The 17,973-nt window shown below is 42.9% G+C and overlaps 1 protein-coding gene across 1 annotated transcript; it reads left to right on the top strand.

The window, feature by feature from the left end:
• The first annotated feature begins 1,230 nt into the window (after positions 1-1,230).
• On the top strand, positions 1,231-17,706 carry mtmr6 (myotubularin related protein 6). Its single transcript, XM_056584247.1, has 15 exons — positions 1,231-1,677; positions 4,484-4,615; positions 6,297-6,459; positions 7,159-7,316; positions 7,904-8,032; positions 9,726-9,860; positions 10,004-10,136; positions 10,385-10,494; positions 10,998-11,123; positions 11,602-11,651; positions 11,956-12,049; positions 12,905-13,011; positions 13,848-13,982; positions 14,860-14,986; positions 15,753-17,706. The coding sequence occupies exons 1-15, from the start codon at positions 1,654-1,656 to the stop codon at positions 16,173-16,175; spliced, it is 2,046 nt and encodes a 681-aa protein (XP_056440222.1). The 5' UTR covers positions 1,231-1,653; the 3' UTR covers positions 16,176-17,706.
• The last annotated feature ends 267 nt before the right edge of the window (positions 17,707-17,973 follow it).

The raw sequence follows: 17,973 nt of genomic DNA on the forward strand, positions 1-17,973 counted from the left end.
TCCATATTACTACTAAATTCAAGCCTATTCATGTATTTAACAATGTACATACTGGCCCGCAGGCCATTTTCTGCTACTACAAGACGTTCAATCCACCAACCCGTCTCACATCAATGTACTATAGCTACGTTGGTTCAAACGGAAAATGTAGTTTGGTGTGAGACTGTTGTCCAGCAGAGGGAGCTGTCATACACCTTAATTATACAGAAATGTCTGTATTTAAATTTAAAAATGTTCATGGGGTGGTCTTTGTCTGCAAATAACTCTGCCTCCAGCAACAGGATTGGTCGAAACATATGAAGTGAAGGAAATAGAAGCCCAGTTCACCAGATCTGCGGTCAGATTTTGGATCATGAATGTATTGAGCTCGGAGGACGGCAGGACGTGTGTTTACCTGGTCGATTAGGCCCTGAACGCATACGCTGAACCCAGATATCCTAATCACAGACCCTGTGTTTAATTTCCCCCGAATATAATTTTTGGGTTAAAAAAATAGAGTAAAAATATTATTTATAAGTACTAGTCTAGATAGTCCTTCTGGCAAGACAAACAGTTTAAAAACATAACCTTTTTACCACCAAGTGAATTAACCTATCCAATCCCCAGTCAGATGTGTGTGTAAAGTCTGTCTCACTTGTATTAATTTTACTCTGAAATAACTTCAATGGAACTTTAGACATTTGGGGATAAGCAGCACAGCAGTCAGGTAGCTATTTTAAGCTATAAACTGCACATTTTGTTTATTTAGGTGAAGCATTATGAAAAAATGTTCATGCTAAATAAAGCCTAGAAATCATTTGGCCATTTTCATTTTCCGTCTGGGCTAAGCCCCGGATGTTTATGAAACCTAGAAACACCCCTGGGATGAGTGTACCCATCAAAAACGAATTCCACAAATAGCCTGTGACGTCAGTGGGGGTGGCAACTGGAATCACGTGACAGTACTTGGACGTTGGATGTCCATGTCCTACAAGCTACCAGCCGCAGCGAGACATTATAGCAAACGTGACTTCCGCGATGACGAAATATATTTGATTTCAAAGTAAAGTATTCTTGTAACTTTCATATTTTGAACTTCGCGTTGCGACCTATTTCAGAAATTCAATACTTTAATTTTTTAAGTGTTTGTTATGTATAATAGTTTAGTGAAGTAGGGTGTTAGCAAAAATATAGTTTCTGATGGAGAAATGTGTTTTTCTAAAACCTTAACGGATGTCACGACTGTTCAGATCTCATCTTTTGAAACTCGTAGGCGGAAGTTCTCATCCTAAAATGCGTGTCAATTTAAGCTCAAATATGACAACAGTCCGCACACAAATTGTTAATTTCTCATCTATTTCCATGAAACCATATTTATTTCTTCAACAAGACTGTCCTATACATTTTAAAAAGAAAAAAAAACGTAAAAAATGGCAATTACAAAGTAAACCTTTACTTTGAAAGTAACAAGCAGGAAAACCTGGTCGTAATCTTTGCTACCTTTACGCGGATGCTGTGGAAATTTGACAATAAACATCATATGCTGCCGACAGAACGATCTCTGAAAGCCCTTTCTCTAAACTGATCGCCCTTTGGTAATATCAATGCTACAGTTACACCAATAAGGTGTCGTTTAAGCTTTGCATGAACTGACTGCTGTTTCGATCGGAAGAAATGGAGCATATCCGAACGCCAAAGGTAAGCAGATTTTGGCTATCCAATATAACTGCATTGAATAAAATGGGAGCAGGGCGGCCTTGTGTTTTTTTTTTTCTTTTGATTTGTTTGGTGAGATGTTCCACGTATCTGTGATCAAGACTAATGCTAAATAGCTGGCAGTGATTCTGTTTATTTATGGGGAATTGCGCACCCATGTCACTTTCATTCCACTACACGATTTAACTTGCTAGACTTCCCCCATTGAGTTCAAGTCGGTTCCATATCTTTGAGTAATTTCTTTTTAAGATCTACGAATAACGGATAATACGTATCCTTTTATTAACGGATAATAATAAAGGAATAATGATGTGCTAGAGATTATGCATGCCATGTTTCACAGTACGTTTCAGGCCGACTGACATTTCAGAGATTGGCCCTAAAACTATCCCGTGCGAAAATAAATCCTCTCCAAATGATGCCACCCTGAGTCCGTCCGTTTCTGTTCCTGTGTCTCGTCTGTGTGGATTAGATGTATTAGATGGTTGGTACAAACCAAGGAGCGATTAAAAAGAGGCGTGTATGCCATCATTAAGGCTTAAGACGGTGAGTCATTTTGTTTGGGGGTGAGATGGGTGGAGAGTTTAAATCGTTGCGTTACTTAGAAACACACTCTTTTATCTATCTTTTTTTTTTGTCATTTTCTTGCCCATGAGCTGCAAAGTTTTATTTATAGTTGGGCATGGATCGATATTTATATTTATGTTTCCTAAGAAATAATTAGTTACACCTTACCGCAGAAGCACTATCATCAACATATAATGTGTGCAGTGCACCTGTTATTGCTCTATCTCCCCCCCCCCCCCCCCCCCCCCCACACACACACACACACACACACACACACGAACACACACGAACACACACGAACACACACACACAAACAAACACAAACACACACAAACTGACACTCTCACTGTCGGTTTACTTCCTGTGTGGCCTGTAGCCAGCCCTCCATAGAGGAGCTTATTCCTGTTGCTGGCTGGCCAGTTGCCTGGAGACCGTAGATAAGCCCAGCTGAACCATTTTATGATATCAGTGAAAGACAGGAAACGGATATGGAAAGAGGGAGGATGGCTCTCTTGATGAATCATGATATAGTGGCAGGTTGCTGCTTCTGCCAATGCTTCTAGCTAGTTTATATGAAAGTGGGTCGGTCTGAAAGAACCATATTGCTGTGGTTCTTTTGTTTAGTTTAATATTTTTTTTCTGCAGAGCAGCTTTATTAGTTTTCCATTAAGTTATTAGCTGCCTTATTGAGAATAGTCGAGACTCGAGCGGAGGGGAAGGTACCAAGAATCGGCTCACATAGTAGTACTTACTGAACCCAGTGTGTCAAAAGGGGAAGCAACTGCCTCAATTTCCGCAAAAAAGACATTTGAACACAATATCCATGTATGTTTAATAGATTTTTGATGAAAAAATAATTATAATCTAAACATTAGCAGTGCTACTTTACATAAGCCTGTACTGTTTTCCAAGGCTAATGGCCTCAATACACTGGGATAGGGATACACTCATACACTGGGAGGCCAAGGGCTCCCATCCATCAATGTGGATAGCCCTAGCATGGAACCTCAAACCACATAAAAGTGCAGAAAAATCGTATTAATTGGATGTAAATTATTTTACTAGGACAGGGGGCCTTACATGCCCTTCCCCTGATGCTGCATAGAAAGGCAAATTTACTTCCTTATTCATGACAACAAAAAAAGTTAAAAGTTGATTTAATAATTGATGTTTCATAGTCAGGCACGTGGGAGAACGTCAAAGGTTGAATGTAATTTGTCTTGTTCAAGCAATCTACTGGACAGGCTTCCTCTGCTAAGTTGAGTCAATGTTTGACAAATGTGTTTGTTTTGTTAAACCGTTTCACGGAAGCCTAGGTATTTATAATAGCTACTGGTGGAATTTTTGGCAAATACTTTGAAAATAACTACGATTTGTGACATATCCCTGTATCATAGTCTCAGAAATGTTTTGGGAAGTGCCTTGAGCTACATATTCTGTATGAAATGGACTATACAAAGGAATTATTGAGGGTGACGATGGTCATTATTATTTGCTTGTATACAAACAATGGCAGGGAGTGTGTGACTCATTAGCAATGAGGAAGTAGTGTCATTGTGTCAACTTTCAGTGGTTTGTCATAAACCAAGTGAAAGATTATGCTAAGGCTATTAGGAATGCAATACTTTAAGCATTGACATCTTGCTTTAGAGGGTTGGTTTTGCGTTGTGCACAGAGAATGTGTTTTGGCTATCGTGGCAGGCGTTATTTACAACATCCCTTTGTCCCAAATCCCAAGCTGCCTGCAAAAGGCAGAGCTCCGGCTGCGAGGCTCCCAACACCGCTCATCCTCCATCTGTTGGAGGACTAGTGTCCTCCACCTGTTGAGCTGATGGAAACCAAATAGATGTGCTTGACTGGGTGAATACTAGGGTTGTGGTTTTTAATCAGAGACAGCCTCTTCATTTTTGTGTTCTTCTGAGTAAACTTTTCTTGCAATCATTAAAGGTCAGCTTAGCAACCAAACCAATACGATAAATCTAAGATGTTATACAGCCGATATTGCATTCATTAGAGGAACATGAGCGATACTTTTTTACTTCAACGTTTACAGTTAAAAAATTAACTTTTTGATAATCACCTATTTCCTGTGTGTGTGTGTGTGTGTGTGTGTGTGTGTGTGTGTGTGTGTGTGTGTGTGTGTGTGTGTGTGTGTGTGTGTGTGTGTGTGTGTGTGTGTGTGTGTGTGTGTGTGTGTGTGTGTGTGTGTACGTGTTTACAGGTGGAGCAGGTTCGCCTGCTGGACCGCTTCAGCAGCAAGTCAACGAGCGGCACGCTGTACCTAACGGCCACACACCTCATCTTCGTGGAGAGCAGCCCCAGCAGTCCCACATCTGCAGCACAGGAAATATGGGTCAGTGTGGTCGGTGTGTGTGTGTGTGTCTGCAACAGGGGATTACCCGTTCTGCACTGTGGGAACAAGGATATTGCAACATCTAAGATGTCAGCCAATCGGGCCAACCATGTTGTTGTTACAAATGCGCAAATGCATAGCCCTGATTGGCTTGAGTTGGCACCGTGGCAACAAGATTGGTTTGTGCTGTAAACGTGTGGAACCCATGTCGTCACTGTCAATAGAAGTCGGTAGATAGCTTTGCCGTGGCAACGCAACCAGGTCATGCTATAAACTAGTGGATCCCAGATCATCCGCTATTAACTCACACTTAAACTGCCAGCTTAGCCAGTAAAAGTTAGTTATTCCATTTTATCGACGCCTTAATGACTACACTGAGAGTCTACTGGAAAGCAAACAAAAGGTGTATCGCTTTTGGCAATCATGTTTCCCTGTTTATAAAACAAGTTTAAACTACATAAAGCAAACAGAACTTCCCAGACAGAAGAGCACTTTAAAGCAGGAACTTGTTTATGAGGAGTCTTCCTCTGAAGTTAAAAATGCTAAGATCAGCAAAAACCTGTTCTCTGCTTTTTATGCTGTGGCCAGTAAACCTGTTTCTGTTACTTATTTTGTTAAGGTATTTGTTACTACCTTAAATCACAGGTCTGAGCTTGTGTCTTTGTGAACAAAGACACAGTATGAACAAAAGAGTGTCGCTCTTTATGCTTAAACCTAATATACCATTATACCAAAATATAATATATCAGCATGGTATAAACAACCTGACAGTGGGTTAGTTCTGCATTTTATGACCACCCATGTATAATATGTGCAGACATGTTCAACGGTCTGCCTGACAGACATGCAGAAGTACATTAGTATTAGTAGTAGTATTGATAATCATATTTTTTGATATTCTCGAAGCCGACAAAGCGTTATAATGGAGTTGTTTCACAATACCACAAATAAGCCCCTCTCTAGCATAAGCGGTATCTTATTATGCATCTTTTCCCACAACCCAAATACTTGCATGTACTGCCCAATGCTGGCGTTAAACCATAACGAAATAGTTTGAATAGTAAAATATTCCTTGGGACCGTGACCATCTGCAACCATCAGGCACTGCCAGTTGTCTGATGGTTGAGTTGGCGTCTGTGAGTAATCGGAGATGATGCCTCTTCATGATTCCTCTTTTTGACTAATTTAGGGAACAAGACATCTTTTATTTTGAAAGCAATTCATCAAGACGCACGGGCTTTGAATTATCGTTCATGGACTGGGAGAACATTGAATTAAGAATTGTGGCCTTCCTTGTTTTTTAGTCAGTTCTGAAGTGATGCCGTTGTTTATTCCTTTACGAGGATACATTTTACCCGCAAACCTCTTATGTTAATGAGCGTGTGGGCTTTACAACCTGACGGCATTTGGAACTTTATGAAATATTTAGTGTTTGCAAAATCGACCTTTAAGCCACTACGGAAAACAAGCTGCGGCAAAAGTATCGGTTGCAAAATCATGATATAATCCTTTTCTTTTGTAAAAAAAAAACCGCCATTACACAATGCAGACGGTTGATCGATCAAGCTAAAACCTAGAACTTCGCCCGTTTGTCTGTTCATTCACAAGGCTCTCTTGATACATTGCTGCAAAAAATAAAATCCCAGCGTGTCGCCGGTCCACCTCTCTGGTCCTCCTCCAGGTCCTGCACCACCACATAGCCTCGGTGGAGAAGCTGTCCCTCACCACCACGGGCTGCCCGCTGGTCATCCAGTGCCGGAACTTCCGCGTGGTCCACTTTGTCCTCCAGCGGGAGCGCGACTGCCACGACATCTACAGCTCCCTGCTGCGCCTGCTCCGACCCGGTGGGTGACCGCACCGTCTGTCTGTCTGTCCGTCTGTCTGTCCGTCTGTCTGTCCGTCCGTCTGGGCAGGCAGTAGCTCAGTAGGTAGAGCGGGTTGGCCGGCAGCAAAGTTGCTAGTTCGATCCCCGGCTGAGTGTCGAGGTCTCCCTGAGCAAGGCACCTAACCCTAGCTGCTCCCGACGAGCCGGCTGTCGCCTTGCATGGTTGACTCCGCTGCGGTGTGTGATTGTGTGCGTGAATGGGTGAATGTCAGGCAATATTGTAAAGCGCTTCGGATAAAAGCGCTGTATAAAAGCAGTCCATTTACCATTTACCATGTCTGTGTGGCCGCCACGTCACAGTAGCGGTCGGAAACCTAGTCCATGGGATATGAAACTGATTCAGAGCGACCGTGGACTTATTCTGATAATTATTTGTCGTATGTAATTGTTCTAAATTAAGTTTAAAGACATTTGATTGAGTTACCAGAAGAGAAGCATGTAGGGTTCTGTTAGGTCATAGACAAACAGATGCAGGTTTGCTTAAATATTTACATAAACACACGCACATGCACGCACAGGATACTTTTTTTAAGTCGCGTCATTCTGGAAGCACACCATATGCACACTTCTGCTATTTTGTAATTGCACCCATTCTGAGGTGGATTATTAAATGGTAAACTGAAGGTCTCTCTTGCTGTCTCTGCTTCCCTCTCCTCAGTCGCCTATGAGGAGCTCTATGCGTTCTCGTACAACCCCAAGCAGAACGACCAACAGCGGGAAGAGGGCTGGCAGCTCATTGACCTGGGGGCGGAGTATGAGAGGATGGGCGTCCCCTGCGACCAATGGCAGCTCACCGACGTCAACAGAGACTTCAAGGTAAGGGTGCTCCGATTGGACCTATGATGGTTTTTTATTTATATTTTATTTTCCCCCGTAGACAAGGCAGAGGTCTACAATGTTCTTTGGCTAAGAACACAAATGAAAAAGAAACAAGTGTAAGAAACAAGCTAAGATCAGGTCGAAAACACTTCTAATCTGTATTCTGTACAATAGTGTGCATACAAAATTCCTTCTATGGTAGCATTCAAACAATGCTTGCCTCCATGTCATACACAATGTTCTCCAGCAGAGGGCATCACAGACTCAATTTAGTTGTCTCTGTCACCTTGCTATAGCTGTAGTAGTCCCACCTTTAGGACCTACAGCCATCTGTTGTCCACCAATCTATTACAAACCCTAATCAACATGGCCTTCTTTGATTGATTGATTGATTGGTGCGTGTGTTGATGATGATTGTATTACTGCTGGCTGTGCAACTGATTAAATGATTACCTTACTGTGTGTGTGTGTGTGTGTGTGTGTGTGTGTGTGTGTGTGTGTGTGTGTGTGTGTGTGTGTGTGTGTGTGTGTGTGTGTGTGTGTGTGTGTGTGTGTGTGTGTGTGTGTGTGTGTGTGTGTCCCAGGTGTGCGAGACGTATCCGCGGGACCTGTACGTCCCCATCACGGCCAACAAACCCATCATCGTGGGGAGCTCCAAGTTTCGCAGCAAGGGCCGTTTCCCCGTGCTCACGTACTTCTACCAGGAGAAGAAGGTACCGCAGATCACCCTCAATATCTGTCACCGTCTGACAATGTGTGGCCTCATTCAGGCATGAATGAACTCGTTACCATCTATGTGGGTTGTCTAGATCCGGGAAGAAGGAGGGGCTCAGAGAGCCAGTATAGCATGTTTATTACGGCACTTACAGTCTGCTTCGGTCCGAATCAGGAAACATTTGTCGACGTTGTGCCTGGATCTTGGTTCAGTTTGTTGTCACGCTGTATATTGTAGAGCGGACCAACATGTGTAAACATGGAGTTGTCGCGCGTCTCAAGTTGTGTTCCAATAATGATCTGCACATTTCGTTTAAAAAAAGAAAATGTGTGGATGCATGTTTTTTTCATGATGCACTTCCCGGACACACAAACACAGACATATATGTAAATGCAGGATTGTTTTGGTCTGTTGTGCATTCTCTTTAAAACAGTCCAAGACCGCCCAAAAAACAGGTGGTCTCAGATCCCCGAAAAGGGAAGCATAAATACTAGTCATTGTTTAATGTAAATACAATCAACCAATCAATTTACACGATAAAGACTAAGCATTGTTTAGTGTAAGGTGTTGAAATAGTAAACCCTAATCAACATGGCCCACTTTGATTAGTGATTGGTGTGTGTTGATGATGATTGTATTACTGCTGGCTGTGTAACAGATTGCCGGGGATAAATAAGATAACCTTACATATAAATGAATGCTACGTGAATAACGGTATAAAAAACTATCTTACAAACTGCTAATAATACTTATCAGGCTACTACTTACATTAAAGTTAAATATGCCTTTGTGCTTTATTTTGCTTAATCTTGTCACTCTTCTGGTTTGTGAATAGCAGCAGATTATTCCTAAACATGATCAGATATGAACATTTAGAATCCTATTATGTAAAAGACTCTCCCTGGGGGGGGGGGGGGGGCATGACCGTGGACCATCCGGGGGGTCTGGGAATCCCGCCCCAGGCGCATTCGTCTCGCCTTTTCCACCCCTAACCTGTTGGCATGCATGCTCATCCCCTCCTAAAAGGTTGTCTCTTATCTGGCATCGGTCTCCACACGAGATTTGAATGATGAGTACGAGCCCTAGAAACACTAACATGCATATGCTGGGAACTTGACTAGCCACTATGGAAAGAACCGCAAAGGCCACAAGGCAAACGCAAGCTAAGCCAATCTATAAACCAGTGCTTTTCTGCCTGTGTTAATGCAGATAATAATAATAAAAAATTAAAAAAATCAAAGTTTTGCATTGTTCAGTAAATATATTATATTATGGGTTGTTACAAATTCAAAAGTTGTGTTGCCTTGTGCATTCCATTATTTTTTTTTCATTTTTATGTTTTCCATTGATGTTTTAACTTGTGTTTACTAAATTCAAATTATAATGATGCAACATACCCGTGTTGCACTAGTAAGTGTGATTGGGCAGCATCGCCAACAAACGCAGTTGTTCCTCTTTTATTTTTAGTTTGTAGCCCGCTCAATGTAAGTAATGACAGTAATGAGGGTAATGACATTTTGTTAGGTCCCTAATCTATTTGATAGTGATCAGGTGGATTTTATCTTTGGTTGACATGCTTACATACAAATACATCACTTAGTTCCCTGCCGTGTCTTTTTTACGAATGATGCCAGGTCAAGTGAAAGTTGAAAGGTTAACTGATGTAAACACTGTGCTCTGTTTGGACGCAGGCGGCGGTGTGCCGGTGCAGTCAGCCGCTCTCCGGCTTCAGCGCCCGCTGCCTGGAGGACGAGAGCATGCTGCAAGCCATCAGCAAGGCAAATCACAACAGCCGCTTCGTCTACGTCATGGACACCAGGCCCAAGGTACCGGCCAATCAGAGCCATCGGAATCAAGGCGCTTTATCGCGCATGTCTAATAGGAAGTGAATGGGCGTTTATCGCTCGAAACGCTTTATAGCTTTTGGTGTGAACGTACAGGAAGACATTTGTTGTTGCACTCCCGCTAGCTCAATGCGCTAGCCAACCGTGCGGCGGGGAAAGGCTACGAGAACGAGGACAACTACTCCAACATCCGCTTCCAGTTCGTGGGCATTGAGAACATCCACGTCATGAGGGCCAGTCTGCAGAAGTTGCTAGAAGGTTAGACGCTACAGAAACACGCCCACATAAAGGCATAAGACCATTGTGGTTGTCAATCAACTTTTTTATTTTTATGTATCCGAAAAATTATTTGACTTTCGATTCTGAAAAAGTTAAAAATCAACCACTTTAATAATTTTTGAGTCTTAGACAATTTTGATTCTCAAGTAAAACAAAAGGCAAAATAAATACAACAAATTATGAATGAACTAAAATATTATTTTATCTTTGTCTCGCCTTCCTTACAGTTATTGGGAATCGCTCTCTGTCCATGAGCGACTACCTGATGGGAATCGAGGGCTGTGGTTGGCTACGACATGTCAAGGCAGTGGTCGATGCCGCCATTTTCCTCACCAAGGTAGGTCCATACCCACATGATTCTTCATCACTGTTATTACGCCACGCTCTTCCTCGTGCGAGTGTTTGTGTGTGTCGAGACTAGGGGTAAGGATTCACCGATTGAATATGGCAGACCAACAAGACTGAAAATAGATTGTATTGTCAAAATGAAAAGTCATTATTTAATTTATAATATTTATATATTATTTTATGAAATTGTATTTCACAAATTTTTAAACAAAACATGCGTTTCCAAGCAATGTCCAGGTCAATCTATTAACCATAATACATTAATCTACAATCATAGCCGATAATGAAATGCCGGAAAAAGTTACGTCAAATATAATTTCTTAATTCTTAGCCTAAATGCTGTGTCCAATTTGCATTGAATTAACATTTTCCCTAAAAATATTGAAAGAAAACAATGCAATAATCCTTATTCAACCCTTCTCAGAACAATTTCAATAAAAATGGTATTATCATATACTTTATTCGAAACGAACGTCTGTGTGTCTGTTCCAGGCAGTGACTGTAGAGGGCGCCAGTGTACTAGTGCACTGTTCAGACGGCTGGGACAGGACAGCGCAGGTGTGCTCCCTGGGAGCCCTGCTTATGGACCCCTACTACCGCACCATCAAGGGCTTCATGGTACCTTCTCACCACACACACAATTCAAACACACTACTGAAACGGATGCACTCACAGATATAAATCTTCAACTCCTGTTGTTGGATGAAGTTTTTTGTTGGCCAACATGTGGAATTATTATTGGCCAAGTTAGGTGTTAACCTTCTTTACTTTACATATTGATGAATACAACAACTTGGATCTTGGCTTTGACCAAAGACTATATACTGTAAAGATTTCAAGTCAATATTGTTAATGCACATTCCACTGCTAATTTCCAAGATGTCTCTGCTTGGCAGGAAATGCGTTGGAAAACTGCTGTAGAATTGTGCTGATGTTGGAGTCTTTCATATAAACTATAACTGGCAGTCAGTAGTTATTCAGATTCTGATGTTCTGAGGATAAAAGCTCTTTAGAAAGCAAGCATTTACTCCTTAGTGTCAGCTCAATACAGAAGTCACTAATAGATCTTAAAAAAGCATTTCTATTTTTTTTCTAGGTACTGATCGAGAAAGACTGGATCTCATTTGGTCACAAATTTGCAGACAGGTGGGATGGCTGCTCTATTATTTTCCCTTCACATAGTTCAAACAGTTTTTTATGTTCGACCTCCGCAATTATACCCACCTTAACTTACTATTTAAACCATCCGTGGATTTCAAGCAGCCTCTAACCAAGATAATGTCCCATCTCTCTTCTTTCAACCTCATGAATGTAAAATCATACATAGATGCACAGCTGTTTTTATGTATCACACGATTACCATTGGTTCTGTAACATTTAGATGTTTCTCTGGCATTACAAACAGCAATTCTCTGGGTCTGCATGACACTTGCTCTTGTCCTGTTGCTAGGTGTGACCAGTTGGACGGGGACCCTAAAGAGGTGTCCCCCGTCTTCACACAGTTCCTGGAGTGTGTTTGGCAGCTCACAGAGCAATTCCCACAGGTGTGTGTGTGTGTGTGTCCTTTTTATTGTATTGCTCACATGACAGGATTCGGGGAACCACTTAAAGGGGTAGTTCGAAGTTTTGGACATAGGGCCTGATTCCCAAGTTAGCCTTGCTGTTCTTTATTATTGGATACAGTTTTCAACACATTTCATTCAGTTCTTCTAGTTGCAGGAGTTTGCTCGTGCTAGGCTAGCGCACAGGAACGGGCAAAGCTAGCCTGCTAATAAAACAGTCTTACCTTCTCCACAGTACACCCAAGGTCAATCCATTATTACCCCAGACTATAGATGCAAATATCTGTGTTGATAGAATAATGTTAGAAATAAAACTAGCCTCGCATCGCATTTTGAGGGACTACTTTCTCAGCAGCAGTGGAATTTAACCTGGGTATCAGTCCGCCGCTGCCGTAGCCTACTACCAAGAATATAACACTGCTGCTGAGACACAGCAAGTCCCTCAAAATGCTATGCAATGCAAGGTTGGTTTTTATATCTAACATTATTCTATCAACACAGACATTTTCATCGACCGTCTGGCGTTATAGTTGATTTGCCTCGGGTGTACTGGGGAGTGGGTAAGGCTGTTTTATTAGCAGGCTAGTATTGCCCGTTGCTGTGCGCTAGCCTAGCACAAGCAAAAATCTGCAACTAGAAGGACTGAATGAAATGTTTTAAACTTTATCTCCAATGATAAAGAACACCAAGGCTAACTTGGGAATCAGGCCCTATGTCCAAAATTCTGAACTACCCCTTTAAGTGAAGGATGTACCGGATTTTGATGAATGGTAGTGTGGTCATTGAAGTGGCCTGCGTCTGACACGCCTGTGATTGGCCTTGTCCTTTATCCCTCAGGCGTTTGAGTTCAGCGAGTGGTTCCTGCTGCAGATCCACGAGCACGTGCACTCGTGCCAGTATGGCAACTTCCTGGGGAACAACCAGCGGCAGAGAGAGGAGCTGCAGTGAGCACTCACTCACTGACTGACTGACTGACTGACTGACTGACTGACTGACTGACTGACTGACTCAGGGTATAGTTTGAGCGTTCAAATACATGCACCAAGGTCAATAGAAAGACACCCTATCTAGCCGATATCGTTCCTTGCGTACCAAAGATATAACCCAAGACCTTATCGTTGCTGTCCAGCGTCCAGTACTTAGCAATAAGAAAAAAAAAAAAGTGTGACTATTTTATTAGTATTTGACCATAGTCAAGCTGAACGTTGTGTTGTTCGTCATTGATATGAATAACTGGGTCGGAGGCAAGAAGTGCATTGCGTTACTTAATCATCAACCTACCGGATAGAACGTTTATGCAAGTGATGTGTGCACTCACTTTTTCCCTGTCGTTGAAGACATGTGGCCAAATTCTCTTCGCACTTAATCTCATAAAAGATGAAGTGCTCTGCTGAACTGCACTCCAACCCCACCGTTATTTGCCTGCGCCCTTCTCCGCTCCCAGATCTCAAATACATAAAACATGAGCCCTTACTCACTTAGTGTTTCTTGAGTAAAGGATACGCTGTACTTATTCAAACGACCAGTTCTTTATTTAGCCTGGCATTGCAGCTCTTGCATGGCAAACAACCAGAGGCTTTCTCCGGTACGGCTGTGTATTCTTCAACTGCTCTTCTCGATACTCATTGGTTGTATATTTGTGAAACCCACAGACAGACGTTAAGGGGGAACCAATAGTATTGATTCATGAAACGAATAAATAAAAAAATCACTTTATCAAGATATAAGGTTTTTCCCCAGTCAGCGATAATGAACTCTCTCTCCCTCTCTCCATCTGCAGGCTGAGGGAGAAGACACACTCTCTGTGGGCCTTCCTGATGGAAGAGCAGCAGAACTACCAAAACCCTTTCTACAGCAGCGCCTACGGGAAGACACACCCTGTTCTGGAGCCTTCTACCCTGCCCTACCACTTCAAGTCAGTACCTCCTGATTTATGGGCTTGTTTATTAAAGGATTCCTATTGGCCGACTACACTGTTGTCAGCTAGTCTTCCTGGGGTCCTCAAATGCGACGGGCAAACGGAATCCATGAATAAAGTAACATGCTATCAGTTGAGGTCAAATTAAGATGCAATAGGTTGAATACTTTCAGAATTATCCATAAAAAAAAAAAACAGAAAGATGTGAACATTGTTATTTTAAATTAGTCTGTCATCCGTTCTTGGCTTTTAAGCCTAGAACTAGTCAAGCTGCCTGTTTCAAGCAGTCATCCAAGAGGTTTGGCACTGTCAACTTGCAGTCCTGGCGCCGCTGACAGATGTAAATGAATCTGGGGACAGGATGATGACAACGGACTCTCTGTCTGTCCCTCTCTCCACTCATGCAATGCTTGATCTACTGTCTACCCGCACTCTGCGCAGTGATGCGTTTTATTACCACCGTTTATTTATGGCGGTCCTTCACATAAACAAGCACCAGAACCCGAGCAGGAGGGTGGGGTCCACAGTGAAAACAGGGATGATACAGTGAATAGAGATGAATTTAGTTGAGTGGTAGGTTACAGTGAATACAGAGACAGCTTGGGTAGGTGCAGGTAGGGGTTAGGCAGTGAATAGACGGACACGTTGTTGAGTAGCAGGTACATGTTAGGCAGACGCATCTTTATGCGGGAGCAGCTAGGGGTAAGACAGTGAATAAAGAGACATCTTATGAAGGAGCAGTTAGGGGTTAGGCAGTGAACACAGAGAGAGCTTATGAAGGAGCAGGTTGGGGTTGACAGACTTGCTCAAAGATCCTTAGAGATTGAGTATTTATCTAACCACGTGCATTTGTGATGGTGTGTGCGTGTCGTAGGTTCTGGAGGAACATGTACCATCAGTTCGACAGGTCCATGCACCCCCGCCAATCCATCCTGAAGACCATACACACTCTGAAGGAGACGAGCCTGAAGAGCGCGCAGACTCTTCGCGCCCTGGAGAACGTAAGAGTCTCCCCAACACCTTTACACCCTCTCGAAACGATCCCCCACTTCGGATTTACTGCCCGACTGGCCAAATATGTTGCAATAACTGCAAAGCTAATGTCTGAGTGTTGCCACTTGCTCTGTCCGTTGTTTAGAAAATGTTTCAAAAACGGTCAAGCCATATAGGTTTTCCACAAGATGCCGATTTATAAAAAATTTAATCCTGGGACCATGCGACCTCCGTCAACTCCATCGACGTATCCAGTCGTGTCTCCATCCAGTCATAAAAGGTTGTGAACATTATGATTTTTAAACCGTGGTCCGTCATTCGTTCTTCGCTTTGCAGCCTAGAAGTAACCTAGCTGCCCGGTACCAAAGCTTATCCAAGGGGTTTGGCATTGTCCCCTTGCTGTACAGGCGCCGCTGACGGATGTCAATTAATCACGAGAGCAGATGTGACAACGTACTGTTTCCCAGACGCCGATTTATTTTTTAATTTTTCCTTTGACCATGCGACCCATGAAAACTCGACCCTGACTCTTATCAACGGCTTTTCGTTGGTCATACTTAAGAATGATTTTTATTTTTTTTTGTGAATAATACACAACATAAGGAACTTAATAAATCATATATTTTTTTTTTAATTAACGGCTTCACTCATTAAATCGCAATTGCAATATTGGTCAAAATGAACGCAATTTGATTTTCCTCCCCAAATCGTTCAGCCCCGCTGGTTTATGCTGAAGTACCCGTCAGTGCTCACTCCCCTCCGTTCCGTCTCTAGGAGCTCCAGCAGCTTGGCGTGACCCCGGTGGTGACCTCCGCCCCGCCGCCCGCCCCGTCCCCCTCCCCTCCTCCCCCGAGCCGGGAGCAGCAGCAGCAACGCTCCCTGACCAACGCCAACCCCGCCCCCCCGCGCCCCAACTCCCTCATCCTGGGGGCCCCCCAGGTCAGCCGCAAGGAGGCCCAGCAGGATGAAGAGAAACAGCAGCAGCAGGAGAGGGAGGAGGAGGAGGAGGAGGAGGTGGGAGAGGAGGCCACGGAGAGCACCGACACGGACCGGACAGTAGAGGGCAGCAGCGGCACCGATAGCAGGAAGCAGAGCTACGGCGAGCTGGAAGGGTCATACGAGGACGGCGACGAGATGACGAAGGAGGAGCCGGCCGTGGTCAGCCTGGAGTTCGGCATGGCTCGGATGACCTGCTGAGACCAACTCAAGGGGGGATCGGGGGGACAGGCAAGATGGATGTGTGTGTGTGTGTGTGTGTGTGTGTGTGTGTGTGTGTGTAGGTGTATGCGTGTGCGTGTGTGAGGGCACATGCCCATGTGCGCTTGTGTCGGGAATCTTGAGTACATGATAACATTGTGATTGGGCTGACAGGCTGAGTAAGGATGATAGGAAGCGTACGTCGACTGTATAGTATAAATCTCTATTATATGCCGCATTATTATGGCATTTACTGCACTCGGACAAATAACTTGTTTTTTTATTCATGTCAAATGCACTATAGATAATTAATGAACAAAGTAAGAGAATAAATGATTATAACAATGATAATATAAAGGCATTTCTTTTGTTTTTATGTTAAAGTTGTATCCGATTTTACGTGAAGGTTTCTTGTATTTCTTGTTACACTCGATTATGCATCGGGAAAACATTCAAATGATCTGGTTTCTGACTAGGCTTCAAAATATGTTGGCACCAGATCGATTAAATTTCAATGGCGCCAGAAAGATTTCATTTAGATAATCAAATAAATCCAACCTTATCTTGTTGACAGAAATCGACAGCAATTTATTAAGAAATGACGTAACTTTATTTCCCTATAACTCCAACAATATTATAGCCTGTCAACAGTTGACAGTTGTTTGGAGCAGTACTCGCATTGATTGGATGATCTGATTATTGACTCATTGATCCTGTAATCCCATTGGTTGTTATTCTAGACAGGAGGTTGGAAGCTGGGTGTCCTGACCTTATTTGGGGTCAATGCTATAGAGTCACAGGGTAAAGGTCACTGGGGACGGGGGGGGGGCTGTCCTCTACATATATTGTGTTATGGCATGGACGTTCTTACCCGGGTCTTGAGTGACCATTTACACAATCTAAAAAACGACTAAAATGAACTGTTTTATAAGCAGCATAAATCACGAAAAATAATAATGATTACTTCTGAAAATGGCTCCCTTGTTGAGAAAGCCAGTACTTTACAAATGCCAAATTGCCTTTCTCCTTGGGGTAGGGGTCAGGTGATGGATAGGATGATTCTCTTCAAAAAGGTTCAGAGTTTGAACCCTCTTGAACAAAGTCTAAAAGTCTACCTGTAGGCATTCTTGAGCCTAACACTGGCTGTCCCTTAGTTCTCCTTTCCTTTGTTCTCTGCAAGTCTCTTTGGATAAAACCGTTTGACTAACTAGTATTTGAAGATTGGAAAGTGCCATGTCTCAATCAAGATTTGATGTCACATATTGTATTCCTTGGACACTTCAACCTCCAACAAAACTAAGACCCGACTCTCCCAAAACAACAAATCCGTTGAGCAGAATTATATCATGTGGGGCAGACAGCCAGTAAAAGGATGACTTCATGTTAAACACCTTAGGGCGGGATAGATATCCAAGGACACTTCACAAAGAGATTAGTTAGAGAAAATATTTTTTTACCACCTCTCATAATATGGTGGCTATACTATCATTGTGGCAGTAGACCCTGGCCAGGGGCGTAGCCACATGGGGGCCAGGGGGGGCCACGGCCCCCTTGGTCAGAGGTTTGCCCCCCCCCCCCCCCCCCGAGTATGAAAAAAATAAAATAAAATCCTGAACGGTCTAAAATGAAATATATGGACTATTAGTTTGATCTAACTGTGACTCATTATTCTCATTCAAAGTGCTATATTTTGTCATTATGAATAAATATTGCAATTAAAATACCCCCGCCGTCGACAATCAAGCGCACCAACCTCCCCCCCTGTCGACAATCAAGTGCCACCCCAAATATGAGACTG

Source organism: Gadus chalcogrammus, chromosome 23, assembly GCF_026213295.1.
Source record: "Gadus chalcogrammus isolate NIFS_2021 chromosome 23, NIFS_Gcha_1.0, whole genome shotgun sequence".
NCBI lineage: Eukaryota > Metazoa > Chordata > Actinopteri > Gadiformes > Gadidae > Gadus > Gadus chalcogrammus.